This window comes from Talaromyces stipitatus, genomic scaffold (assembly GCF_000003125.1).
Source record: "Talaromyces stipitatus ATCC 10500 scf_1105507295523 genomic scaffold, whole genome shotgun sequence".
Classification (NCBI taxonomy): Eukaryota; Fungi; Ascomycota; class Eurotiomycetes; order Eurotiales; family Trichocomaceae; genus Talaromyces; species Talaromyces stipitatus.
Genome location: NW_002990113.1, coordinates 979,406 through 1,005,801, shown reverse-complemented (window position 1 = coordinate 1,005,801; position 26,396 = coordinate 979,406). Strand labels below are relative to the sequence as shown.

Sequence of the window (26,396 nt, the reverse complement as noted above, 5' to 3'; positions counted from 1 at the left end):
ATCCATAACGATTTTAAGATCAAGAAACCACCGTTCGACCTGGCCATAATGCCCGGAAGCCGTACGATCAAGTTCTTGAGGTTTTTGAACGATTCGTTGATATTATTTTGGTAAACGTTTGAGGTATTGCTTCTGTGGCTGTCGACCATTTTACCTTTCAAGCATGGCCCATCGACATGCTGATTACTTTTTTCCTTGGCTGCTTGTTAAATTTGCTTCAACTTGTCTTCTCTCCTCGATCTAGTCTCTTTTCGAACGTTTTCGAAGTTGTCGTCACCATTCTTACATACTTTCTCGTACGTGCCTTTGGTAGTATTTGTTATGGCGTTGTAGACGACGGTATATAATAATACTACTTTTGCTGCTCATCCATGTCTCCTAGTCGATGCATTGTTAATGCCTAAGTGAAGCAGCTAGGAAAACCGGCCTGGACACGAAGGAGGATAAGGGTCAAGGGTGAGTGTCGGCGTTGAAGAGGTGAGCGAATCACCTTTGAAGGTGAGCAAATGATATCACTCACCCGGCTCACCCTCTTGAAGCGGCAATGACTGAAAGAGGAAAGAAAAGTGTCCTCGTAGATTTTTGAACGATATTATAACCTACCTAGGTACGCAGTGGAATATCTGCCATAACAATCCAAGGTCTTCTGGTCAGCAAGAATAATAAACTCTATTTGCAATGTTAAAAAGTGCATCTGGAAATACATCGTGACCCCTAACCGTTTCCAGACATATCATAAAAACCTAACCTTCAATTCCATACACGCTTAGGTCCGGATTCATTCCTGGAAGTGCATATACGGCGCTCTGTATACCATCAAAAGCTCGCAGAGTCAGCTCCCCTCTGAATTCTAGACCTATCTTTTCCAGGACACGGCGACTGGATATATTTTTCGCATCACAAAACCCAAATACCCCCGTTACTCCAAATTCGCGACGGGCATAGTTGATCAATGCAATGGCAGCCTCAGTGGCATAACCTTTCCCCCAATGTTCCGGAACGAAGGCATAGCCAATATCAGGGTGTGGGTAACCATTTGGAGGCTCTCTCAAGATCAAAGACACCAATCCGATATGCTTACTCTCAGCGAGCGATGCCTGAGGATGAGGCTTCAATGAGACCAGGAAACGACCATATCCGGCCCGGTTATATTCTGCTTGCACTTGATTCTTGATGAACACATCTACTTTTTCCAAAGTGTCGAGATCTCTCTTGCCGATAAATCTTTTAATCTCTTCAAGGTTCCAGACGTGCATAAAGAAAGAAGTGTGGTCGGGGTTTCCGGGTTGTATGTACGAGATGTGCAAGCGCTCCGTTGGAATGCTGAATGATGGTGGGGGTGAAAAGTCTGTCGGCATGGTGACTACCGAAAGAGCATCTAATACGCACAGAGTTTTGTTGTCTATTTTGTATGTCTTTCTTCGATCAATTCGAATTCACGGCCAACTGCCCAGGAGGATACGCTGATGCTCCTGTTCAAATATTGTCGAATAGATATTCTTGTGTTTGGGAAAGCCGGTATATTCTAGGGGTATACACATGAGTAGAAGAGACGTTCAGTATCTATGATCAGATGTTGAATATCTTGAAGACAAGATGAAATAGAAAATCTCTGTGGTGATGAGTCAAGCCTTATCATGGATGACTCATGCGCTTAGTGGGGTTAGGGTTATATTCTCTATATCGTGTATCCGTGGAACTTAGAATGAAGAAGACAATATCTCTGATCAAAATTACATCGTACCTTTACTTAAGACTTGAAGCAATCAAAAGAGGTTCCAGCGATTGCTTCTCTTGAGATGGTGCTGAGGAATGGAACTGAAATGCAGTAAACGTGGTTAAAAACGAAGAGCTGTCTGCATTTAAACAAGCTCATCTTTAATTGCTAATGTATTTGCTTGATGGGATTCATATTCCAAGGTTTGGCCCTTAACGGCACTTGATAGCGTTGCTACCGAAGTAGTGACTTTGCGGCCGATAAGCTGGATTGTTAGTACTCAAAGTTAGCTAAGAAATTTTTTCAACAACTAAATACCAATGATTGCATCGCCATAATATGAATCATGCGACGTCACCTACTAAAGCCTGCCAAAGGAATTCGGGCGGTCATCACCTATATAGTTCCGTTGTCTTCATAGGCGGCTCAGAAAACTAGTAATCTCATTAGGAAATCATCCAAGGTTGATGTTGCAGCCTGGCGGGGAACAGGATCAAATGATCTGCTGCATTACTACCACGCCAAAAATATGGCCTATTAGTGTCCAGTAATAGTCCTTCTCCTCAAACCTCTAAGGGCTCTTCCATCGGAGTCCAGAAAGCATAAATAGCAGAAGACGGGACTTGATCAAAATAATCGCAAAAGCGATATTTTTACGATGAAAGCGGCTGTTACCTCTAGTAGGCATTCATGAGAACTTGCTTAATTCATGAAATCAGTCTTGGTTCCATAAATTGGCGACAAGATCAACATGTTCGGCTTGAAAAGCCTCATTGCGGGGTTACTTCTATCCCCCCTCCAGACCCTAGCACAGCTCCATACATCTTCACGATGGATTCTGGATGCAGACAACAATCGCGTCAAATTGCGTTGTATCAATTGGGCAGGACATATTGACCTCAGGATTCCCGAAGGTCTGAATAAACAGCCTATTGATACGATAACCACATGGATTGCTGATAATGGCTTTAATTGTGTTCGCCTCACTTATTCGATTGATATGGCATTGGACCCAGAGCAGAGTGTTTCTGACTCGTTTACTGCAGCAGGCACAGCATGGGATGTTCAGTCTGAAATGACCGATGCATATAATGCCGCAGTCGCCCGAAATCCTTTTCTCTCGGGAGCATCGACTTTAGATACCTTTGCTATTGTCATTGACAGTCTTGAAAGTAAAGGTGTTATGACGATTTTGGACAACCATGTTTCCAAAGCGAGCTGGTGCTGCAATCTCACCGATGGAAATGGCTGGTGGGATACTGCATCTGGGTATATCGCGTCTAATAGTCGGTATTTTAATACCACAGAATGGCTTGCCGGTTTAGATGCCATGGCAACATTTGCACGAAGTCATCCAGGTGTCGTGGGAATGTCTATACGAAATGAACTTCGCCCTTTCCCACTGCTCCAAGATCTTACACATAGTGATTGGTACAACTACGTGACCCAGGGAGCACTTACAGTGCACAATGCGAACCCTGATGTTCTTATAATTATCGGCGGTTCTCAGTCGGCTACTGATCTGTCCTTTATCCGAAACTCAAACCTCGATTTCTCTCAATGGGCGGGCAAACACGTATGGGAATTTCACGCCTATTCTTTCACGGTCACTTTCCCCGGTAATACCGACTGCATGGTAGCCAGTGCCGAATATGGTCTATTCGACGGATTTCTACTTACCCAGGACAAGTCGTACACAGCTCCTTTACTCCTCTCTGAGTTCGGTGTTGGCCAATCCGGTGGGTCAAACTCTGGACTATCTGACTCGGACTACAACTACTTGCAATGCTTAGTCCAATATATGGAGTCCAACGATGCGGAATGGTCTGTGTGGGCTGTGCAAGGAAGCTATTACATCCGTGATGGTACTGTTGATTATGATGAAACGTGGGGTTTACTGAATCACGAATGGTCTGGCTGGAGAAATGGAAATTTCTCGGGGTTGCTCGGTAAGATGTGGGATGTAAACCAGTAATAGCTATTTCAGTAGTTAGAGTTATACTGTAAACATATTATGTGATTATAAGACGTTAAATATTGATCTCTGAAACCCACAGAGATCTTACAAGAAGTCTTATATGATATAGTAGTATTGACATTGACTGTATTGGTTCATCCTATGTTGAATAAGCCTACCTAGTACATAAACTACTGTAGATTCTGAGAAGAAATGAGCGAAAATAGTTAAACAACCATGCTAGCTAGTCTCAGTGGAGAGGTCCTCAACTGATATTTGGACTTGGAAATGTCAAATCAGAGCATACGAATGAGCTCTATATCTAGTAGACACTAATAACAATGTCATTCATATATCTAACTAATAATGTACCTATGTATATAGCATACAATACTTCCTTGGCCATTAATATTCACTTCACCATGGCTGGGACTGAGAATCCTGGAAATTCTACCTGGGCTCTAACAACACAAACATGTATCTTCACAGAATTTGGAATTACATGCAGTTGGTCTTAACAATGTCCCTCTTTGCAAATAGTAAACGCTGACTACTCGGGCGTCTAACATATACTTTCTTATGCAGGTAGTACTTTTGGCTCGAACCACTCACTCACAACTGTCCACGGGTCAACAGACTGATGGCCTCCACAAGAGTTAGGATTATGGCCGCTTGACAATTGGCCTGGCTGCTAAGCAGGTTTATCTAGATCTTAGGCAATTTAATCAAAGTTATCGAGATCTCGAGATTTGTGATTTGTATGGCTTACTCAAGCTAAACTTCTCTCTAGTAATACAGTGGCTATTGTCATTGAAGACTTGGGAGGCTTGCCTCGGTGTCTTTCATATGCACAGTTTAATCATAAAGTTTAAATCTTTGGGACGTATCAATGGACCGACTACCTAGGTAGTAACATGTTGTTCTCCATGTTATAGAATAATCCGACTCGAGGTAAGGTTTAATGAAGCAGTAGGCAGTGTCAGGTGTGGAAATGGCACAGGAATCCATATCTATTAGACGAGAGCATTTCGTACAAATTTATTAATATGTCCAGTTTAACCTCTCTCAGGCAACTTATCCATACTTCTGTCGCAAGCTTACTATTTGAAACCGATCTTACTAGGCGAAGAGTAAGTACGTCTCTTTAACTTCTTGCACAGCTCATATGGTCCGAGCTACATATTACTTAGGTACGCATGCAATCATAACAACTCTATAAATCAAGAACTCCAGATTATGCACCTGTGCAAAGCGCTCATCCAAGGCCAGAAGCCCTCACTTCCTAAAATGGAAATGGAAGTAGACTGAGCACTGTCATTGGTCAATTGAGCACCTGGCAACCACGCTATACCCGTTTGGAGCTCGCATCTCGCATTTCCATTTTGAGAATAGTTGGTTATTATGTGTATATAACCTGCTCCTGGGATGTTGAAAGAATAATTTTGTAAAATGCCCAATTCATTACCATCAGGACCTGTATATATTTGGCTGAGCAGCTCAAAATATTGTCCCCTTGATATCTCAAAGTTGTGAGTAGTGCACCGAAGCCATGACCTCTACAGAAAGCTCTCCTCTTCCGCCGCGGGGTTCCCCAATTGGGATATCTGCTCTTGTTGTAGGTGCCGGGGTTGCGGGACTGCTGGCCGCACTTGAGCTATGGCGTCAGGGCATCGATGTTCAGATTATCGACCGAGCTCCTTCTCGGCTCACTGGAGGTACGCATAACTGCCACTCGAAAATGAAGGGATCAACCCTATGTTAATATGAGACTGATAACACGCAGGTGATGGGTTTAGTATATCCTACAACATCATACGCTCGTTCCGTAATTGGCCGTATATGGCCAAGAAAAATGAAGAAATCACATTCCATCCATACCTCGCATGGCACAATATCAAAGGGGAGCGAGTCTCAGGACCGATAAAGGTAGAGATTGGGGATAAAGATGGAGAAGTCAATCAAGGACAGGAAGGTGGTCCGTCTGAGCAGCTATATCGTCACAGCCGTCCCAAGTTCCATCTCATGCTGGGGGAACAGCTAGAAATGACCGGTATGAAAGTACAGTATGGCAAGCGAGCCATACGCTATATTGATGCGGATCCCGATCAGAATAACAAGGCAAGTGTGGAACTAGACACTGGAGATATTATGGAAGCAGACATAGTCATTGCTGCGGATGGAATTGGTAGTCATTCCACAAAAGTTACGTTGGGTCACGAAGTTCCTGCCCGTTCAACGGGACTGGCCATATACAGAGCGGCGTTTTCTTTAGAAATTGCTCTGTCTGATCCTGAAATTGTAGAAAGATTCAAGCTACTCCCTGACGGTAGTCCAGTAGCTGAGTTATGGCTCGGGCAAGTCTTCCATATTTCGTTTATCGGTTGTCTTCTGCGGCACATCTGACCAATTGTCATCTAGGCCAGGTGTTGCTGCATCATTCATACGGAGCCAGGATGAGATAGCGTGGACTATCAATCACAAGGCATGTGAAATTTTTCCAGTCCTGCTTGAATAGCGTTGACAATATTTTCATACAGGCGTCCCGAAAAGCATTAGAGTCATGGTCGAGATCTATTCCACCTCAACAAGTGATCGATGATACTACCTCGAAACTCGAAGGCTGGCCAGACTATGCGAATCGAGTAATCCTCATGACGCCGAAGGATAAGCTTATTGACTTTGAGCTCGTCTGGCGTGATCCACAGCGCGTCTGGACATCGAATAGTGGACGTATAGTCCAGATTGGCGATGCCGCGCATACATTCCTTCCTACTTCTGGCAACGGGGCAAACCAAGGCATGGAAGACGCTATCTCACTTGCCAAATGCCTTAGAATTGCCGGTAAAGACAATATTGCCGAAGCGACTAGAGTGCACACCAAGCTGAGGTATGTGGCCTTCACCTACTTCAATTTTATGCAATCTCTCTAGATAGGGAAAAAAAACCCCAAGCTGAAAAACTGAACATAGGTTCGAACGTGTATCCTGTCTTCAAAAAGTAGGAATCTACAATCAAGCAACTCAATACGGCCAGAGGGGCGATGATAACCAACTTACCGGTGAATTAAAACCTATGCCCAAGTACCTACGTGCGCTGATGGCTCCATGGGTCGTGGAACATGACCCAGAGGAATACGCCGCAGAAAAGTACCATGAGGCACTGGCAGCACTGAAAAACGGAACTCCATTTCAGAATACGAATATACCACGAGGCCATGTTTACAAGCCGTGGAACTTTGAGGAACTTTTGAAGGTTGTAGAAGATGAGGGCGAAGTTGAGCTTGGTGGAGAATGGTATGACTGATATGGCTACAAAATCATACGGTTTGAGAACCTTTCCTGGAGAAAATGGGTACAGGCGAGGGAATGATAGTAGGAAGATGACTAAGGAGCTCTCATTCTGATTTCATTAAGTCTGCTATTTTTGCTTCTAGCTGAAACATCTTTGTTCTTTTCTTTTTGGTCCTTTTCTCAGGTTTAGTATCATAACGCGGAAACACATAAAAATTCTCAAAAAGCCACTATGCCCACCACCAATGCTCCAAGTATTGTTTGCTCCTAGAAATTCTCAGTCTTCCACCATTTCGAGAAGCTGATCCAAAAACCGGAATTTGACCTCTCATTCAATGTTCGAGTAATCCCAGTTCACGACGATAGGCCGCTTTCTCATCAGCCGACATCAGGGGAGCGACAGAATCAATGAATCTCACCAACCCCTTCGAGTCACGCCCGAAAGCACCCAGGCGACGTATAGTTGCTTTCATTGAAATTGATGCATGCACAAATTCGATTGCAAAATGAATCCATGCTACGCATTCACGCCAGTCGTCAACGGCAGGGGGGCTACGGAACTCAACGCGGCCGCGGATCAAGTCGGAGTCTGCGTCGGCTTCTAAATTGGTAAAATTCCAACTCCAACGCTTTGTTCCATTGTTCATGAGTTCCACAAGTCCCTCGACGTCGGTACAAGCATCGACTAGTGCAATGCGTGATTCTATCCCCGAAGTATTCTCGAAATGGGGATTCCAACGGGCTACTGTACTGGTTATTCGTGTGAGCAACCCGTTCCACTTGGCATAAGCGGTGTTTCTCCGGTGATAAGGCAAGAACGACCGGATAGCTCCCTCGAAATAGAGAATGGATTTTGCTAAGGACTTGACTTGATCCAAATTCTCCCATCCATAGTATTCGTTGGCTGACACACTGACCTGCAGGGAGCACTCGTCATCAGCGAGAACGATTGTGTTCTCGTGAAGAACACTGAAAAGTTTCTTGATAGAATTTAGCCATGGATACACATAAGGCCCGTCAACAATGCCGTTACCGGACAACATGTTCGAATAGTCAAAGATAGGTGACGCAAATTCCACAGGCCCTAGGAGGATTATTGTGAGTCTGAAGACATATAACAAGAGTGAGATTACAGATTATATTCACTTACAGCCATCACACTGTTCAACTCCGAACATGTATAGACTGCGGTCGTCGTGAATTTCCCAGACACAATTTATCTCCCAACGAGTAGGATATGACTCCACGATTTCTGTACCCCAGGGAGGACGTATCATAACTGGATACTTAACGCCCACTTCGCCTGGAGGAGAACCACCAGAGATAGCTTCATTGTAGAGCTGAACAATCTCGTCGGCTGCTCTGATCAGCTTGTCCCGCGCATTAATTTCTGTAGTTATTTCACGGGAGTCGCCAGACTTGAAGATGGCAAACATCTCGAGCTCAATACCAAAGTAGTAGATCGGCTTGTCGGACACGCCGTTGGTACAGACCATGATGATTAATGTCTCTAACGCTGAGTGGAATGCGAAAGTTGCAGGTCTGTATTAAGGGGAGAAGACACGATCCAAAGCGGAAAGGGAGACTTATTATTGACCAACATGAGCCAGTTGACTCGGCCTGAACGATGAGTATCAAGGAAGGCGCGGAGGGAGAGGAGAGGAAGACAAGTAGGAGGAGAGAAGGAAAGATAGAAAAATTTTCTCACAAATTCGTTGGGAAGAGTGCAATCACATTGTTGGAATTGTTTGTGTGAGTGCATTGCTTAGTCGTCAGAGGCAGGAAATCATTGAGGCTCGGCGATGTTGTGCAAGATACAAAGTATCAGTTGATGTTTTAACCGTGATAAAGAGCATGGAAGAAAATAGATTCAAAGAATCAGCCTGGACAATAAAAATTATGTGAATATTGAAAACATATAACAGCTTGCTTTATAAGTCTAGTAATAGTAATGCAAGTCGCAGTCAGTAGACAGTAGATATCGCCCCAAGAGTCTTAGGCATATTCTATATCGACCATCAATCAGACGCAAAATCTGAGTTCTATAGGCTTCGAACATGGAGTGCGCCAAGCCCAGGAATTTTGCCCAGATTACTCTGTCTGAATGTATCTTTGGTGATACAGAGTGGTCAAATACAGATGCAGACTATGACAAGAGATCGAAGGCCAATGATATGCACCTACCAATGTACTTGTACTCGGACTAGCATTTCTTTAAGATGGAATCGTACACAACCACCCTTGACGCATCCGCATTGAAGTATAAAATGAAACATGATAGATCATTACAGCTCTTGAGAACGAGAAAATAGGCCAGAAAGTGGTATCAAAGTATGTAAATGGAGAGCAGAGAACAGATTGACAGCAAGCTACATGACTATTTGAAATCTGCAATTTGCTTATCTGCAAATTCAAGAAAGATTGCAGCGACTCCATTGCCTCCTTCATCCTTGCTCTTCATCGTAGCAAGAAGATCCTGCCTGGGATTTGGATGAAGGCGCCCCCATGGGACAACATATTTGCCATTATCCTCTATCTTCAGGTCAGGTGACAGTCCAGCCCAGAGCTCAGTGTAGGCTCCTTTCCTAGCGTGGTGCAGCAGTGGACCGGCAAGTATGGCCACATAAGACGGAAGATGGCGAGTCAGATTGCTCTTCAAGTTTCCAGGGTTTTGCGTGACCGTCAAGATACCATCGCTACCTGCTTGCTTAGCGAGCCCATGAGCTAGATACCAGTTCCCGAGCTTAGAAAGGGTATAGTTGTGTTGCGGGTCCGAATGTGGTCTTTCGAGCTCTGATAGCTCAATTCCATTTTTGGGTGCTTGCAGCTGGTCCGCGATGGAGCTTGTCCAGATAACGCGTACGCTACCTGGAGGAAGCGATTTAGCAGTGTTTCGGAGTGTTGGTAGTAACAATTGAGTGAGCAGATGCGGTCCCAAGACGTTGGTGGCCAGTTGCAGTTCATGACCCTGCGCAGATACAGAGCCCGTGGGTGGGTTAGAGACACCTGCGTTGTTGAATAGAACGTCAAGTCTTGACTCAGCTGAGGTGAACTTTTCCACGGCAGGTTTGATGGTAGTTAGGTCATCAAGTGACAGATGCAGGAAAACAATTTCTCCGGTTTCCGACAGGTCTTTCTTCGTTGGTTGAGCCTTGATCTCGGCTATGGCAGCATTTGCTTTCTCTTCTGAGCGGCCCGCAAGGTACACTTTTGCTCCAGCCTGATATAAGATAGCGACAAGCTCATAACCAACGCCGGAGTAACCGCCGGTGACTATGAAGACCTTGCCCTTTTGACTGGGGAGGTTGGTCTCTGTCAGAGTTGGATGAGGTGGAAAAAATTGAGACCAGGTGGCACCCATGACTGGTGAGACGTAAAGTACTGATAGCGATGATGGTTTTCGACTGGTGGTAATTGTTGCGGTAGCTTTATACAACACCCAGAGAGCCGTAATTAAATACTTTTGATTTGAAAATTGTCGCTAGCGTCTATTTTAAATGCGGGAAATACATAACTTAGCTCAGCTCACTATTGTAACTACTACATGGACAGCCAATAAATGGTAGGACAGGGATATAGTATGTTAGTTACTACTAGTTAAGTATACACATTCCCCACCGAGGCTGCGACCTGGCAACTGAACAGCTGACTATCATGGAATTGACTCGCTAGTTGTAAGAGAGTATGTAACTTACAATGAGTGATCTGCATGCTGCATCGCCCCCAATTTTGAGGCTTCAAGAGAAAGAGGAAAGAAAAAGAAGAGGGCGCCGAATAGTGTGTTTTAAGTGGTGTAATTTATATAGTGTATTGTTTTGTAATATTATACGTTGACTGTCGAATCGCGAGGCACTGCCTGTTTATTACCGCGTATTGTTGGTGTACAGTGCCGTCCTTTTGTTCTCTGCACTCACAGTGAAACTCATCCTCTTTAATCATCTACATCGTCAACAGCAAACAACTGGAAGAATAGTCTATTTCATCTAATTAATTGGTTTACTCCTATGTCTTGAAGGCGAAGTCAATAACCGAGTCTTATATCGCAAATAGTAACTCTGATACGGTCAATAGCTGCGACCATGGCAGTCGCAGAATGGTTTGCTGTACCCAGTCTCTGGCTGTTAACCAAATCCCTATTTATCGGGTTTATCCCTTTGGTAAAACTTGCGAAGAACCAATCTCAAGACCCTCGCTGATAGTCTATTATAGTACTTTATCACGGTTATATGTAATGCTCTATACAATGTGTTTTTGCATCCTCTCCGGAAATATCCTGGTATGACCATCCAGCCTGCAGAGGCTAGTACCATGCTCCGCGCTGATATGCAGTCGAGTTGTGCTCGATTCTAATGTTTCACATCAGGCCCAACTCTAAGAGCCGCTTTTCAGCTACCGGATATGCTATCCTTACTAAGAGGTACCGCATACAAGGACACCAAGGCATTGCACGACAAATACGGCTCTGTAGTCAGACTGGCACCAAACACTCTATCTTACAACTCTTCTCAAGCTTGGAAAGGTTTGTAATTTCCAAAAATTGCTCAATCTGAGTAAGGGTTCTGATTGATCGTACTGATAGACATCTATGGCCTCAAGCCTGACCGGTCAGAACTAGACAAGCACCCGGCCTACTACAAGAGATCATCTCGGAACCTCCTTGGTAATACCCCAGCTTCTTTCCTGAACAGAAGTTCGTGGCATAAATCTAACACAGTTCTAAGTGGTTAACCAAGCTGATCACACCCGCATGCGCAAATTGATTGCTCACGCCTTTTCTGACACGGCTCTCCTTGAGCAAAGCCCTATATTAACCAAATACTTTGATCTTTTGGTCGAAAGACTGAAGCAGCAGATTGATGGACCTGAAAAGGGTCGACTGAATATAGCTGCGTGGTTTAATTTTACCACATTCGACATTATTGGGTATGGTGACACTTGTCTCACCGTTTCGTACAAATACTGATCTTAGGATGCTGCTGTTCAGAGATATGACCCTTGGCGAACCATTTGGGGCCTTGAAAACGGAGACTATACTCCATGGATGCGGTGCGTTTGTCTCTTGTTTGAATCATCGCTGAGCTACTAATGAAGTCCAGTAATGTCTTCTCGGCAATCAAATTTCTCGGAGTCATCCGGTTTGCCGAAACGTACCTCATCGTTGGGCTTCTCTTACTTTTACTGCAGAAAAGTATGCCTTCACTTGCAAAAAAAAGAGCCGCTCATCTAGAATACACCAAGAAAATGATCGACGCCCGTCTCGCTCGGGAAACTGACAGGAACGACTTTATGACATATGTAAGTCGCTTAGGGTAGTCGAGTTTCTATCATTGGTACTAATAGGAACTCCAGATACTCCGTCATAACGACGAGCGTGGCATGTCTTATCAGGAATTAGTTGGGACCTGTAGAGTCTTCCTCGTAGCTGGCTCTGAGACGACGGCGACTTTGCTTTCTGGAGCAATCTTCTATCTACTACAGAATCCAAGCTGCATGGATAAATTAAAGCGCGAAGTCCGAGAAGCCTTCCCAACCGCTAACGATATTACGATGCGTTCTGTCACTTCTTCCGGTCGACTTTCGTACATGGAAGCAGTTTTGCAAGAATCTTTTCGGTGTTATCCACCAGTTCCGTCTACTCTACCACGTATCACAGGGTCAGGGGGGGCAATTATAGATGGAAAATTTGTTCCACCTGGGGTATGACCTATTCTGCTACCCATAATAGCTTTTCGAAATCCAGACAAAGGATACTGACTGAAACCTTTTATTCGGGATGTAGACCTCTGTTGGCGTAAACCAGTGGTCGGCATACCGTAGCAGCAGCAACTTTGCTTCACCGAACACATTTGATCCCGGCCGATGGCTACCGGACGCCCCAGGAAAATATCGAGGGGATAACAAGGCTGTGCTCCAACCATTTACACTTGGTCCGCGTCAATGTATAGGCAAGGGGTAAGCAATGTTTCACTGGGCTCTTATTTGTGCTGATATACTGTTCCTAACTGACTTGTACTGTTGTAAAGACTGGCATATTTCGAGCTTCGATCTATTCTAAGTCGTATGATGTGGCATTTTGAGATAGAGTTGGATACAGACAGTAGAGGTTGGCTGGATAATCCGAGGGAGTTTGCGCTTTGGGACAAGCCACCATTGTGGGTGAGGTTGAGACACCGTACTGATTAGATTTAAGCTGAGGATTCTGGCTTGGAAAGTGTCGTTCCAGGTGATATTTTTTAACGATTTTCATGAGATCCAATTTAATGACTAGCACACATTACCATCTACTGATGGGATACCTAGACATCTATAGACATAACCTCCTTATATTTCCTCGAACCAACTAAGCAAGATATAAACATTCAGTCTAGATAAATTCAATACACTCTATCAAATAGGATACCACTCTCAGCCTCTAATGCTTATTAGTGTTTCTTTGTCCTACCGATTATGCATTCGACAGCATCATCCTCCAAAAGTCGCCCAATAACTCCCAAAATAAGCAGAATCAGTGTACTTAGTTGCAGCGGCAAATGGTCTCGCCTTAGAAGCAGGAAATTTCTTTCGTGGAAAGATTCTAAGAATGTGATCTATTATTTATCTTGCAGAACAGGGGACCACCCCTGAACCGGATGAGAATGAAACAGTAGAAAAGTATTCACAATGCCAAACCTAAACATAAAACATAAAACATACAGTATAGTCATAACTTGAATAACGAAACTGTTTCAGTAATTCGCTATATATGCTCAGAAATTGGTGACCGTATGCAAGCATGGACCTTAATGCACCGTGACACGAATACCTTTGGTATCTAGTCTCGGCAATGGCACCACATAATCATGGACATGATTCGTATCAGAAGTATCAGTCTCAAAAAGCTCTAAACGAGGGCCACCTGGCCTGAAGAAGACAGCTAGTGCCAGACTAAGCTCTGCCAGTGCTAAATTCTGACCGAGGCATCGACGGGAGCCTTCAAATCATACGAATGAGTCTTTTGGTATTCGTCGCAATTGGAAAATCTAGACTCACCTCTTGCGAATGGAACGAAGTTACGCATCATGTCCTGATTGAAGTTCTCGTCTAACCAGCGTTCTGGGATGAATTCAAAAGGCTTAGAATATACCGATGTATCCGTATGCATCAGATAAGGCGACATCGCAACAGCAACCTGGGAGACTATCAGCAACCACCGAGTAGAGACAATCTTGAACCTTAGAAGAAGGAGAATGCTTACCCCAGCGGGAATAGTCCATTGCTTGTATTGAATAGGAACATCTGGTGAAACTCGAGGCAAGGGATGCATCACAGCATAACTGTGTCTATTTACCGGATAACAAATCAGTCAATATGCCATTCATGGTGTATTCTCTATTAGTGTCGAGAGCAAATACTTACCGAAGACCCTCCTTGATTAGAGCCTGTAAGTACGGCAGTTCCTCAAGCTCAACCCATGAAGGAACTTTCGCCGGCCATTCTGCCATGATAGGGCCAAGTTCTTCAGTGAGACGTGCACGAATCTCCGGTCTAGATAAGATGTGACAGGTAATGTGACTCAAAGTGCGAGCAGTGCTGGTACTACCAGCCGACATGATGACCTGAGCTTCGTTGGCAAGACGTTGATCGTCCAACTCGGATTCAGGCATTTCACTGTTGACAATCCAGTGGAAAAGAGAAGGATACTTGCGTCTGAAAGGGTCACGTTCAGACTTGTCCAATTTAGCTTGTTTGGCAATTGCTACATTGCGCAGAGTCATCTTTTTTATTGGAGTCAGTTGAGAATGTTCACAAATAGTGATTTAACTTCAGGATGAAATACAGTACCTTATCAAAATCATCAAATACCAAAGCCTGGGGCAATAATCGAGCAATAAGAAATTTAGGCAGACTGTTGGCGGCTTGTGCAATCCATGGGAACATTTGAAATAGATAGATGGACTTTATAATGCCGTGGATAAGATTATACCTGTTTGAATATGTCAGTTCATTGATACTAAAACTGTTCCGGCATTGTGTCTGGAACTTACCATCCAGGAGAAAAGTTAGGCTCATCCAAAAAGTCCTCCTTTTCAGCCCAGCACAATTTACCGACCACATCACCAGACATGGCGAAGAAGGCATGATCTAGCCGTATGACAGCTCCAGTGCCTTTGGCCAAAGCAAAGCGAGAGTCAAGTTTCTCGATTGTCTCGGCCAACAAGGGCTGTAGACGGAGAATACCCGAGCGGGAGAAGAATGGCTCCAATGGCTTTCTTCTTCGTCGATGCAAATCATGTTCTTCGGTCAAGAAATGGGATCCTAAAATTTCTCTATTTTAGCTTCAACACATGCAAAACGGTGAATTGACTCACCGTCAAAACCCAATCCTTGACTAAATGGTTGGTAGTTGTTCGTCTTCCGTTTAGCCTCGGATACATATATCTCATCGTAAGCTTCAGGATCATTGATGCACAGAATTCCAGGATTGATTCGAACAATTGGTCCTTTATTCCGATTTAGTAAATCTTGAAATGCACTTTTTCCAGGCAACACAGTTGTTCGCTCTGGCAGGAACCTCCGGATGAGGGAGTTTAGGGTGTTCGCTGCTGGTAAGGAAGTGTATGTACCTACCATATTTTTGATGCATTCTCTCAACTTCATATATATATTTCCCTTGCAGCCAAAAATTATAATAAAACTCATACCAATGCGTGGCAGCTGCGACTTTAGGCCCAGGAAATCCCGCCAAAGGCGAGAAATACAGTCGATATATCACCAAACAGATCCCATATACAATATATGATACAGCTCCTACAACTGCCAGACTAGCGGCGGGATACGCCTGGACAATTGGTGGGAGGTAGGACTTAAGAGCATCCATGATGTGTTGATGATCTCCTCACGAGATCACTTTCATGGGAGTTGAAATTTGACGAAGGTTGAAGCGCTCCTGATTGGAAAATTAGATAAAGACAGTAGAGGAGAGACGGAAAAGACAAAGTAACTAGGAAGTAAGTAATTAGAATATGAACCGCGCAAGGCCGTATTCGACAGAACTATGGGAGAGGTTTCGTTTCCACTTGCGACTTAGTCGAGTTCGTTCCTCCTGCTTATTTTTAGTATCACCGATCAAAGTTCAAATCTTGGATGCGCTTTTTTATGAGAATTTATCTAAGTTTACTTAACGGTGCCTAACTTGCTGGTCAAAAACGCACCCTTGTCTGCGCGGCTGTATGAACTGTGGTCTCTCTAACTAATCAGGTGCAAGTGGATCCTGAAAATCAATGGTAACTTAATTGCAATTGACTCGTCGAGTAAGTGATAAATGGGATTACGATAGTAGTGTTACATACCTGCAATTGCGCGGCACATTTCCCCAGTTCAGCTAACTAGTGACTTACTTCCTACATACGAGCTAAGAGACCTTTTCACATTACCAACTTACGACTAACTTAGGCATGCATTGCTTACCCGCGTACTTACAATATACCCACGTACTTAGAGTCCTAAATACCAAAGTAGTGCTCCCTTGAAAGATCGTCTCATGAGATGTGGTTCCTACTCCGGAATCTTGCGAAGTTAAGATTGCCATGAGCTTCAGTACAACCAACCATGATCAGCAGACACAGGGATTTTGGCAGTTAACGGTGATTTACAAAGTGACCTGGGGTGTAGAACCCTGAAGATGGGTTGGTTATGTATTTGTTCCGGCAAATGCTTTGAATGATGATGAGATCTGGTGACAGATAGATACCCAGAATACGGAGTAGCCCGGAATCGTGCGATGAAAATAAATTGATGTGCAGCAAGCCTCGTCGTCACCTGAGGTGCAGTGCAGTGTAGTTAGTGATGATCAAGAACCAGCTTTTCGTTTTCCGAGATTCTATTGACACGTGTCTTGGATTAGGGTCACACCGACGTGCGCTTGTTGCTCCTGATTATCATATAGATTTTCTTAGTTCAACTGTTTATTTGAATTGGTAATAGTACGTACAAGTATTTTATGACTGCCGCTCCACTGAAAGTTTATGGGACCGTTTCTCACCGGATATCTTAGCGTAGTTAACCAGGAGTCCAGGACAGATCTGGAAAAAAAACCTTAAGTTGAGGTTCGGAGGTACCAAGCCCTATGCTCTGTATGTGCTCTTATGTACATCTGCACTGATTCCTGTAGGTGTGTCAGCTTCTTAGAATTCCCCCCAATTATCAAGAGTACTTAGAATTTACCAGTGAAAGTGGCTTTACGAAGCTTTCCTGACATAGGATTAGCGTCCAGTAAAACTCGTAATCCGCAGTCGAATACAAAACATCAATCCCGGTTGTTTAAGATCACATTTTGAGTTGCATGCGGGCATCGTGGCGGGCAATCAAAACCCTGCACACTGTCTTACTCAGCTACCTATATGACACGGACCATATGAACGGAAAGGGAAAATCAGCCCTTAGGCGATCCTTCGATTCCTTACCCACCCAATCCAGTGAATCTAGATTCTACAGTTGTGTCTCAGCAACTAGAAATGTACACCCTAGTTCCACTAAAAGCCCACACAAAACGAGTTGATTGACCTACCAACAGCGGATCTCGTATTTAGCTTTCATTTCTGTGCCAGCGTGCATAGCATGGCGTACCTGCTAGACTTACTACGAGTTGGCCTGGATTATACTGTTTTCGCTCTGCAAATTAGGCGGACCACGGTGGAGCAATTTGTCGAGTCTCGAATGGGGGCCAAAATTTCGTGATCTCTATCTCAAATCTGAACAGTGAGTAAATGAGGGACTTGAATCAGACTAGGGCGCAAGCACCTACGTAATTCGCAATTATGTCCACCAGAAGGGCAATCAACTGCCAATCATACACGCCAAATTTGGCATGTTGAAGCAACTCTTTCGTTTTCCGTGTCTATCACCATAACCGCCACCACCGAGGGGGTACACCGTCTTCACTAGCTCCATTTTGGCGCTGACATCGCGATAAGCTTCTCAAGGTTATTGAGCAGCAACGTGCACATTGCGAAGATACCGTACTAGTCTCCGTCCCGATCTGCGTAACGTGCCTCCCATGTCGGATGCAGGGATTGACTAGCAAGATTCCATGTAAGACCAAGGGATTCCTTCATCGGTAGGGTCTAACCCAAGTGCTATCATTCTGTTCCCGTTTGGAGTGAGGTCAGAGAGCATACAGTCGATCAGGGAGTATACGATAGCTGAAAGAAACATTTTCCTGACAAAGGAAGATTCTAATATCTGGTTAGATGGGTTGTTGGTTCCTTAATTATAGTAGTCTATTAGGGCTAACTAATTTTAGTGCCACTATGCAGACTTATCACAGAGATGCCTCTGATATTTCGCTATTTGGTCGCGGTTCCCGGGAAAAGTTCGTGATGAGTATCAAAATGACTTAGCTCCACAGAATTAGGTTTTGATTTGAGCTCTAGATACTAGCCCACACTGTCCATTGTCTAGTGCGAATGTCGTCCCACTTTCGAGGAGAAAGGTACCGGTATCGTCGGATACTAGAGCTGAAAACTCTGGATATCGTGGATTGGTCTCGTATCAGTAAGTTTACTTATCAAGGATAGATGCCACCGTAATCAAGTAGAGCACCAGCCAGGAACTTGGAAATACAAAGTCTATCATAAGATATCCGATAAACCTTCCGTACGGTATCTTGTTGAATATAGCATACAACTGACGTGATGGAGTTCCGCTACTCAGAGTACATTGATCCAACTACCTACGAGACTCATGGTCTCTGCGATGGCATTGACCTCCGCATCCATAAAGACCCCCATGGGGAAATCAGAGGTGCTTTAAGATGCCAGCATGATTGGACCAGACTGGTGGCTCCCGTGAAACAACCATTCTGGGGCACATTGGGTGATCCTTATAGCTTTGTTCGGGTGACTATTCCAGAGACGCTCCCCGAGAGACTTGAGATTTTGTCATACGCGAATGAATTTGCGTTCATATATGACGGTAGATCTCTCTTCTTCAACCAAACCAAAGATCATCAAATTGACATCTCTCGTTTGTGTACTTTCAGATGCCATTACAGAGGACTTAGATCAGAGATTGGTAAGCTTTCAATTAGCAGCAAACTTGAGTTGCTAGATTTATTGAGAATATTGCTAACCGATAAATTTATCAGGACTCGAGTAATCGCCGCGAGATCCTCGATGAGTTTGGATCGAGTAACTTTTCATTACAGCAGCAGAAGGACAGAGCTCACCACAACCAACAAGATGCGGCACTTCGGCGAGAGGGCGTGAAGCAGATTCAAGAACAAATTTTCAAAGAAATGCTTGCTATCGATAAGGAGCGAGCAATCACCACAATGAAAATGTGGCAAAAATTCGTCAAAGTTCAAAGTAGCCGGAAACGTTCGGAGCCATTCTCTGGTTTAGATGAATATTTACCTTATCGGATAAGTGATGCAGGAGAGCTGTAAGGCATTTCTTTCATTATTAGGATCTTCAAGGGTGATTACCAGGGATATTTCAACTAACCATACTCACAACATGAAAGATTCTGGTTTGGCTTAATTACATTCGGTATGGGTCTGACAATTCCGGAGCATGAAATGAGCCTTTGCAAGGAGCTGGATCAACCCGCTTGGGAAGCTCTAGCCCTAACCAACGATCTCTACTCCTGGGAAAAGGAGCGGGACGACGCAGCAAAAGCCGGGGAAGCGCTCGTCGTCAATGCGATTTGGATTTTGATGCAACAATATTCAGTTTCGGAAACCGAAGCTAAGGATCTCTGTCGACAGAAGATCAAGGAGTCTGTTTCCAGGGCAGTTCAGATTGCCGAAAGCACTAGAAACCGGACTGATTTGTCACTGGACTTGCGGCAATACACAGATGCCATTACATACAGTGTCAGTGGAAATCTGGTCTGGAGTATCTATTGCCCACGTTATCATGCAAAACAAGTGGAGAGAAACAATGTCTTTCTATCAGAATATCTTCGAGAGGAGAGTTTCGACCCGCAAGATCAGTTACATCAGCAGCCGCAGATGAGTCAATCGAATCATAATGCACAAGATAATAATCATGCTACGTCTGGGAGCTATAGCCACAACAAGTACACATCGAATAATTCAAGGGCTTCCTCTTCTTTCCAACTGCGGCAGAATTCTGACTTGTTAAACATCGCAGTGGGTAGGAAACAGTCATGATGCATTTCAGCGTTTGTCAGTTTCTCTTATCACCTCAACCAATGTTATCTTTACTCTGGTCATGAATTTCATTTGTTCTATTCTAGCGTCGTCTATAGTACCTAGAAGTAGAATTAGTTGATGTTGCAAGCTCTATTTGCTGTGGAGAAGCTCTAGCAATTAGTAGAAGCAGCAAGCCCAGGGTATAAGCGTCGATCTCATGAATAGTAAATACCTTTACCTTAGCCCTGTCATATATCCCTCTTTGAATTTTTTACGGTGGCAACAAGATGCGGCGCTTTGATTATAGACTGCCCTACAACTAACATGAATTATCTAGTCTACGGATACGTAGCAAGTAAACATGCGCATATGCGGGTGGTATTACGTGCATATCAGCACGGATCCAAGGGAGGTTAGTCTTGAATATAACACACATCTTTTCTGAGCAAGCTCTGAAACTTGACTATTGCACTTGACGAAATGTGCCTTCAGCTAAATGCAATCTCACAAGGGAAAGTTCGGCAATTATCACCCCTGCAAGCTTGGTCGGCAGAATTTGCTTTACAAATTCCCAGATTCCTGCTCTGCAATGAGTGTGTATGGTGCGGGAGTTTTTGTTGGAAACGTCCCACTCCGTAAAGCCATGTTTCAGAGTGGATAGCCAGGATCATTTAAGTGTCAGGCACACTGACCTGCCATCCCGTTTTTGAAACACAGGCGAATGATATGCATTGCTTACTATGCTTAGTATCCCGACAGCTGATCGTCTGATAATCTCGGAAGCCATTCGAGACGCATCGTCGCAAATCAGTAGTCTGATCGGCATGTTGAATGTCACGCACGGCGCCAAGGAGTGTAGCGGAGCCAAATATAAACACCGAGAGCGTACAGAGCACCTAAGAACAGTACTACCCTAAACGTTAACTATGTCTTCAGAAGTTCAGATCAAAGACCTAGCCTTAAAAGATCAATAAGCCCTCGCTGTAGTCACCAATCAACGGCATGGCAAAGATAAGAGGAAGTGGGTCCAATACGTTCAGCTAGAGAAACAACTGCAGATGCCATTGGTTGGATAATCGAACAGGGAGGTGGGACCACATTTCCACAAGGTTGTGGACCGTACCGCTAAGCCCAAAAAACGTCGGGAAATCAAAGCTTCTGTGTGGGTGAAAGAGCGGCTGAAGCCCACATTCATCGCTAAATATATATTAAGCTTCTTTTGCTCCTCATTTTATTGGTCAAAGTGGAATCCCAGTGTAACCTTGGAACGCACGGCATGCCAGTTTGAGCAGGGGTGGAGTCGTACAACTGAGGCACGATTTACCATTGGCCCGGTCCCGAAAGCTGCAGATCAACATGGCTTGGCCCCCATCCTTGGAAATTCATTGATACATACTCTGTACGTACCGTAACTTTGGTAAGCACGGCAAGTTATTTGGGGGCCGAATCAAGGCATTCTCAAGCGAAGAACGAAATTGATCCAAGCCAAGAAAATCATTAGCAGCCAGAATCAGGTCCAACTCTCAGATAGGCTAGGACAACTGCATGTTCCTTAGAGTGCGGACCACACTTCAATTCTTCAGCTTAGGCTGGCTAGACTTTCGAGACTATGTGCCTCGATTTAGATCTCTTACTCGTTGCTGGCCACCATCAGCAAATGATCTAAACCTTTCAACGGATTGATCTTCTGTTGGTCGTCGTACCTTGTGGCATTTTCTGCCAATGTTAAACCTTCTAGGGTTACTTCAGGACCGCAGTGATATTTGATGTGGATATTAGTGATGACCACTGTCGGTACATAGCGTCCCTAGTGCAAAGACTAAAGCTCTTCTCACAAACGTCACCATCAACTTCCAAATTCTATCCTCTCTCTTCATCGTTTATACGCAGTAATGATAGACTGCCGCTCGGTACACAGTAGTTATTCTTAACTACATGCTGGATTGGATGAACCGGAATATTCATAGGCGACAACCCGATATAGAGGTTGTGTGTGTGCGGGGGCGATAGAGAGGAACTCCATATCTTCACGACCAGCAGCCATTGGTAAACCGAATCTCCAGGAGCGGACACCGGTCCCAACTTCTACTTTGTGGAGATATAGCTGTCATCTATCCAGTATCTGTGTTTATTTTCGATACTTATTGCTCATTCTGCCAATCCTTACTGGAAATTCAATCTGTTTTCTTAGTTACGACTTTCCTGTCGAAACCTATTATCACCGATAACTTCAAGCTTCCGACAATTCTATCCGAATGATTTACACCACTCGATCGCTCTAGTCCTCATAATCATACTATAACGGAAACCATGTCGCCGTCCGGTCATCCAGCTGGCGTCAAGCCTCCTCCGCCAGGTCAGACAGCCAACTTTGTCAATCCACCAAATCAAAATACCCCAAATATCTCAATGTACACTATTCTTTTGGTAGTGTGTGCTCTATGTTTAGTAGTTCGCATATACACACGATCAACAATCAACCGCTCGTTTGGATTTGACGATGGTAAGTATCTCTTACCATACCTATGAATATACCAATTCAGTCGAGTATTTTGCTAAATGTGTCGAAAGCCTTTTGTATTACTGGTTTTGTGAGTCCTACTTCCGTGCAATCGATACAACAGCAAAACGATGAGCCTTGAGGGACTTGCAAACTGATTTCAACGAAACACAATTAGGCCTTCTTAGCAACATATGCAGGACTCATGCTGGATTGTACGTATTCAACTTCCGATCAAGAGAATGTGTAACGCTTGCAGCTGACACAGAAACTCCCTTCAGGCGGCAATTACTATGCAGGGCGCCATATTTGGGATATTACAGTTCCTATGCTAATTCATGGGGCAAGGGTATTTCCAACTAAGTTGCTATACGGAGTGGACGCACATGGCTAATACACATCAAATAGCTCGAGGTATGGGCTGAATGGTGTTACCTCGTAGTCTCCGGCACCGTGAAACTATCTTATCTTCTACTCTACATCCGGATATTCGGTCCCTTCCAGCGAGTCACCCCAGTCATGTGGACCGGTGTCGTGTTTGTCTCATTAATCTACGTCGTTTTGCTGATGATGTCGATTCTCGATTGTCAACCTATAAAGCATCATTGGGACAAGACCATTCCCGGACAATGCTTACCTGCAATGGTACTCGCGTATTCGTCCGGGGGATTCAACGTTGCGACTGATCTTTTTGTGCTCATCGTTCCAATGCCGACCGTTTGGTCTATGAACTTGAGCACGGCGAAAAAGATACGGGTGTCTGCTGTCTTTAGCGTGGGTATCATGTAAGTGATTCCTATTTTCTTCTCTGTCCATTACTTACTTGGATTATTAATGGTGGACCATCCCTTTGTTTTATTGAGATAATAAACCAGGCTAACAATTATTGTAGTGTGGTTGCTCTAAGCATAACCCGTCTTGCTAAGACTCCAATTGTTTTTAAATCCACTGACCCTTCATGGGACTTATCCAACTTTGCCATCTATTCGTAAGTCTTCTGGAATCTACCGCTAGAGAAAAAGGCGGGAGAGAATCCATATATAGATCAATACTTACGACAAAACAGGTTTCTCGAACTGAGTTTTGGCTTCATCTGCTGCTGCCTCCTTACTTTCCCTGCTTTCCTTGAGCAGCACGGCACTACCATGGCAACATGGCTAAGATCTCGTACCAACTCTTCAAGAGGAACGTACTCCAAAGGCACGCCATCTCCTCCTGGGTCAGAAAAAGGGGGAAACAGGCCTAAGACTGACGAACACGACCAATATTCCTTTAATTCGTATAATAATGCGGATGCCCGTCTCGCTTTTGCCCCAATACCCGCAGGGCTCACCCAGAATGTGGACATAGAAACAGGCGAACCCCATCATTCGCCCACCTCAAGATTATAACTGAAACATGTCACTATTTAAACACCCCTCTTCCTCTTCGTGCTTCTCCCATCCCGCTCAACTTTCTTATTAGCGCTGTTCGAATTCTTTCTTTACGATCGGAGTTATATCTGCATTGTGTGATGAATTTCGAATTCATGAAAATGATTTCTAGGGTTGGTGGACCTAGTCGCGTGTACATACATTGATGAGACATACACCGACGGAATAATGAAATGATGAATCTTTTGCCTTTTGGTAGTTATATCTCTACTCCCAAGGTTCATGTACGATTCATCTGGATTTTGGTCATACCATTGTATTTTCATTTGTATATTTGGGCAAGATTGTAACAGGCCTTCATCAAAGTAATTTCCAGATGACTATTCAAAAGTGCGCCTATTTCAGTATTCTTTATCTCGGCATGTTCCGCGCAAGTATCTATCTGGGCAATGAGGTGACATTGGCGTACCATCCACAACATGATAAGCCAATCGATTATATATATATGTTATACATAATTTTGACTTTTTAATTAATACTATAGATACCTCACTGCAAATACGTACAATTAAGAGCCGAATCGAGCGGCTATCCTTATCCGGGATGTCCACGTTCTGATCGTACCTGAATCGGGATGACCAATCGGGAACACCCGCAAAATTTACCGATTTAACCCCGCAGCTGTTTTGATAGTGCCTTTTCTTCAACAATTTCATTGACAGAGTTAAATCATCGTCAAGCTCATCCAGACACATTTATCTTTGGCTTCTATGGTCCATTAATTATCTGAGGGGAGGGCAACACAAACCTATACAAAGAGCATAGGAAGAAACAAAAAGTACCTCCAAATCATGCCCCGCCGAAAAGCACTTATCATCGGAATCAACTATTATGGCTCAGAGCATGCATTGAAAGGCTGCATTAATGATGCATATAATATTCGCCAATTCCTTGTCGAAGAACGCGGATTTTCACCCGATCAGCGTGACATGGTTATGCTGACAGACGAACCTAAAAATGAAGGAACACCTTTCTATCCTACGGGGCAGAATTTGATTGCCGCTTTTAAGTGGTTAGTATCATACAATAATCCTGGTGATTCGGTATGGTTATCGTACTCTGGTCATGGTGGTAGGTACGCGGTTGAGAAATTCATTGCACTACCCTTGGTTAACGTTTGTAAACAGGTCAGGTAGCGGACGATTACGGAGACAGAGAATCAGGGTATGAAGGCCCCCGGAAGATCAAGAAACGTTGGTTCATTGTTAACTGATACAGATTTAACGATACAATTTGTCCGGTCGATTTCGAGACAAACGGGCAAATCACCAGCAGTACAGTAAGTTACCCACGAGTACGTGGCTTATAGGATTAAAGAGCGACAGGCGATGATTGCGATATCCCTGCGCATATTGATAGAAGAAAGTGAATGGTGTGCTCATTTACTACACAGTTACATAAACTTATTATCTCACCGATGAACCCATATGCACGACTAACCATTCTCTTCGATTGTTGCCATTCTGGTTCAGCTGTAGAGCTTCCCTATACTTACCGTCCCGATGCTGACGGTAATATCAACCTGGTCAACAATCTTAAAGAGGGTGTGCATCTTGCTATGGAGGCATCCAACCTTCTCCAAGGGGGCTTTAGCATGGACAGACTTGACGATGCACGTTCGTTTGTAGCCGAAGCTGCGACCTTCTTTCACAGTTTGCATCATCAACCAGAGGAAGCTGATGAACAAGGTCTTGTGGATGAGGGCTTTCACGAAAATTGGCGTAATGAGGCCAAAGACGCCTGGATGTTTAGCGGGTGTGCGGATGGTCAGACATCTGCAGATACGAGTATACGAGGACGAGCAACGGGTGCCATGTCTTGGGCTTTCATGAACGTGATGAGGGAGAATCCACAGCAGTCCTATCTCGATGTAAGTCAACAACCCATGGTTAAACGTGGCCTCCTAAAAGGAAGTGGGCTTTCATTGCTCTACTCCTATTTATATCGAACTAAATACTTATATATTGTAGGTCCTGGCCAACACGAGATATCTAATTCAACAGCACTATTCGCAAATTCCTCAGCTATCAGTTGGTGGCGAGTATGACTTGAGTCAACCAGTTTCGGTAAGTACAACTTTTGTTTATCATATATCTGATAAGGAAGATTAATTTAAGAGTGACTAATAATCTTTAGTTCTAAAACGGTGGTTACACTAGCGAAACATCTATGGCAATATGCTAATCCTACCACTGATCACTTGGCTTGGATTAGAGGCTATCTCAAGGGATCGTGGGTATTCACTATCTTTGTCACATTTATATTGTGCATTTGACTAGCCTTGAAATTCTATGGTGCATATATAAGGGTAAATGTGTGCAAGGCTTACTATAGTAAAACCTCAATCCAAGATTCATCTAGACC

At 44.1% G+C, this 26,396-nt stretch overlaps 10 protein-coding genes across 10 annotated transcripts, besides 1 other annotated feature; 6 read left to right on the top strand and 4 right to left on the bottom strand.

Moving 5' to 3' along the window:
- Positions 1–42: part of a mobile genetic element that runs on past the window's edge.
- A 701-nt stretch (positions 43–743) lies between these two features.
- Positions 744–1,358, bottom strand: TSTA_062900 (uncharacterized protein; the record flags this gene model as incomplete). The annotated part of the gene is made up of 2 exons (XM_002340149.1): positions 744–879; positions 907–1,358. The coding sequence occupies 2 exons, from the start codon at positions 1,356–1,358 to the stop codon at positions 744–746; spliced, it is 588 nt and encodes a 195-aa protein (XP_002340190.1).
- A 1,110-nt stretch (positions 1,359–2,468) lies between these two features.
- TSTA_062890 (cellulase family protein) lies at positions 2,469–3,857 on the top strand (the record flags this gene model as incomplete). The annotated part of the gene is made up of 2 exons (XM_002340148.1): positions 2,469–3,666; positions 3,805–3,857. 2 exons carry the CDS (start codon positions 2,469–2,471, stop codon positions 3,855–3,857), a joined length of 1,251 nt encoding a protein of 416 aa, XP_002340189.1.
- A 1,366-nt stretch (positions 3,858–5,223) lies between these two features.
- Positions 5,224–6,977, top strand: TSTA_062880 (monooxygenase, putative; the record flags this gene model as incomplete). Its single annotated transcript, XM_002340147.1, has 4 exons — positions 5,224–5,389; positions 5,458–6,046; positions 6,157–6,561; positions 6,644–6,977. 4 exons carry the CDS (start codon positions 5,224–5,226, stop codon positions 6,975–6,977), a joined length of 1,494 nt encoding a protein of 497 aa, XP_002340188.1.
- A 319-nt stretch (positions 6,978–7,296) lies between these two features.
- On the bottom strand, positions 7,297–8,460 carry TSTA_062870 (uncharacterized protein; the record flags this gene model as incomplete). Its single annotated transcript, XM_002340146.1, has 2 exons — positions 7,297–8,048; positions 8,115–8,460. The coding sequence occupies 2 exons, from the start codon at positions 8,458–8,460 to the stop codon at positions 7,297–7,299; spliced, it is 1,098 nt and encodes a 365-aa protein (XP_002340187.1).
- Positions 8,461–9,341: 881 nt separating this feature from the next.
- TSTA_062860 (steroid dehydrogenase, putative) lies at positions 9,342–10,675 on the bottom strand (the record flags this gene model as incomplete). The annotated part of the gene is made up of 2 exons (XM_002340145.1): positions 9,342–10,327; positions 10,660–10,675. 2 exons carry the CDS (start codon positions 10,673–10,675, stop codon positions 9,342–9,344), a joined length of 1,002 nt encoding a protein of 333 aa, XP_002340186.1.
- A 226-nt stretch (positions 10,676–10,901) lies between these two features.
- Positions 10,902–13,147, top strand: TSTA_062850 (cytochrome P450, putative; the record flags this gene model as incomplete). The annotated part of the gene is made up of 10 exons (XM_002340144.1): positions 10,902–11,121; positions 11,174–11,240; positions 11,328–11,483; positions 11,544–11,624; positions 11,686–11,887; positions 11,949–12,014; positions 12,061–12,259; positions 12,314–12,661; positions 12,744–12,916; positions 12,988–13,147. The coding sequence occupies exons 1-10, from the start codon at positions 11,044–11,046 to the stop codon at positions 13,145–13,147; spliced, it is 1,530 nt and encodes a 509-aa protein (XP_002340185.1). The 5' UTR covers positions 10,902–11,043.
- Positions 13,148–13,594: 447 nt separating this feature from the next.
- On the bottom strand, positions 13,595–16,064 carry TSTA_062840 (cytochrome P450, putative). The gene is made up of 8 exons (XM_002340143.1): positions 15,572–16,064; positions 15,313–15,444; positions 14,989–15,259; positions 14,786–14,927; positions 14,360–14,718; positions 14,199–14,283; positions 13,994–14,132; positions 13,595–13,934 (listed from the first exon to the last, which is right to left on the bottom strand). Exons 1-8 carry the CDS (start codon positions 15,819–15,821, stop codon positions 13,744–13,746), a joined length of 1,569 nt encoding a protein of 522 aa, XP_002340184.1. The 5' UTR covers positions 15,822–16,064; the 3' UTR covers positions 13,595–13,743.
- Positions 16,065–18,636: 2,572 nt separating this feature from the next.
- Positions 18,637–20,250, top strand: TSTA_062830 (uncharacterized protein; the record flags this gene model as incomplete). Its single annotated transcript, XM_002340142.1, has 4 exons — positions 18,637–18,916; positions 18,984–19,015; positions 19,089–19,384; positions 19,466–20,250. 4 exons carry the CDS (start codon positions 18,637–18,639, stop codon positions 20,115–20,117), a joined length of 1,260 nt encoding a protein of 419 aa, XP_002340183.1. The 3' UTR covers positions 20,118–20,250.
- Positions 20,251–21,846: 1,596 nt separating this feature from the next.
- Positions 21,847–24,229, top strand: TSTA_062820 (uncharacterized protein). Its single transcript, XM_002340141.1, has 7 exons — positions 21,847–22,602; positions 22,671–22,690; positions 22,778–22,814; positions 22,881–22,948; positions 23,008–23,384; positions 23,492–23,587; positions 23,666–24,229. Exons 1-7 carry the CDS (start codon positions 22,410–22,412, stop codon positions 23,988–23,990), a joined length of 1,116 nt encoding a protein of 371 aa, XP_002340182.1. The 5' UTR covers positions 21,847–22,409; the 3' UTR covers positions 23,991–24,229.
- A 460-nt stretch (positions 24,230–24,689) lies between these two features.
- On the top strand, positions 24,690–26,395 carry TSTA_062810 (uncharacterized protein). Its single transcript, XM_002340140.1, has 6 exons — positions 24,690–25,103; positions 25,160–25,196; positions 25,251–25,311; positions 25,426–25,902; positions 26,003–26,098; positions 26,169–26,395. The coding sequence occupies exons 1-6, from the start codon at positions 24,824–24,826 to the stop codon at positions 26,172–26,174; spliced, it is 957 nt and encodes a 318-aa protein (XP_002340181.1). The 5' UTR covers positions 24,690–24,823; the 3' UTR covers positions 26,175–26,395.
- The last annotated feature ends 1 nt before the right edge of the window (position 26,396 follows it).

Excerpts from the sequence above, each read along its gene's own strand:
- TSTA_062840 (XM_002340143.1), bottom strand. The coding sequence starts at position 15,821 with ATGGATGCTCTTAAGTCCTACCTCCCACCAATTGTCCAGGCGTATCCC. Across the intron at positions 14,928-14,988 it reads CCTAACTTTTCTCCTGGATG|GTATAATCTTATCCACGGCA; the intron begins GTAAGTTCCAGA and ends ATATTCAAACAG. Across the intron at positions 14,719-14,785 it reads TATTTGATGATTTTGATAAG|ATGACTCTGCGCAATGTAGC; the intron begins GTACTGTATTTC and ends CCAATAAAAAAG.
- TSTA_062820 (XM_002340141.1), top strand. The coding sequence starts at position 22,410 with ATGTCGCCGTCCGGTCATCCAGCTGGCGTCAAGCCTCCTCCGCCAGGT. Across the intron at positions 22,949-23,007 it reads TGCTAATTCATGGGGCAAGG|CTCGAGGTATGGGCTGAATG; the intron begins GTATTTCCAACT and ends CACATCAAATAG. Across the intron at positions 23,588-23,665 it reads TCCAACTTTGCCATCTATTC|GTTTCTCGAACTGAGTTTTG; the intron begins GTAAGTCTTCTG and ends ACGACAAAACAG.
- TSTA_062810 (XM_002340140.1), top strand. The coding sequence starts at position 24,824 with ATGCCCCGCCGAAAAGCACTTATCATCGGAATCAACTATTATGGCTCA. Across the intron at positions 25,312-25,425 it reads GGCAAATCACCAGCAGTACA|TTACATAAACTTATTATCTC; the intron begins GTAAGTTACCCA and ends TTTACTACACAG. Across the intron at positions 25,903-26,002 it reads CACAGCAGTCCTATCTCGAT|GTCCTGGCCAACACGAGATA; the intron begins GTAAGTCAACAA and ends TATATATTGTAG.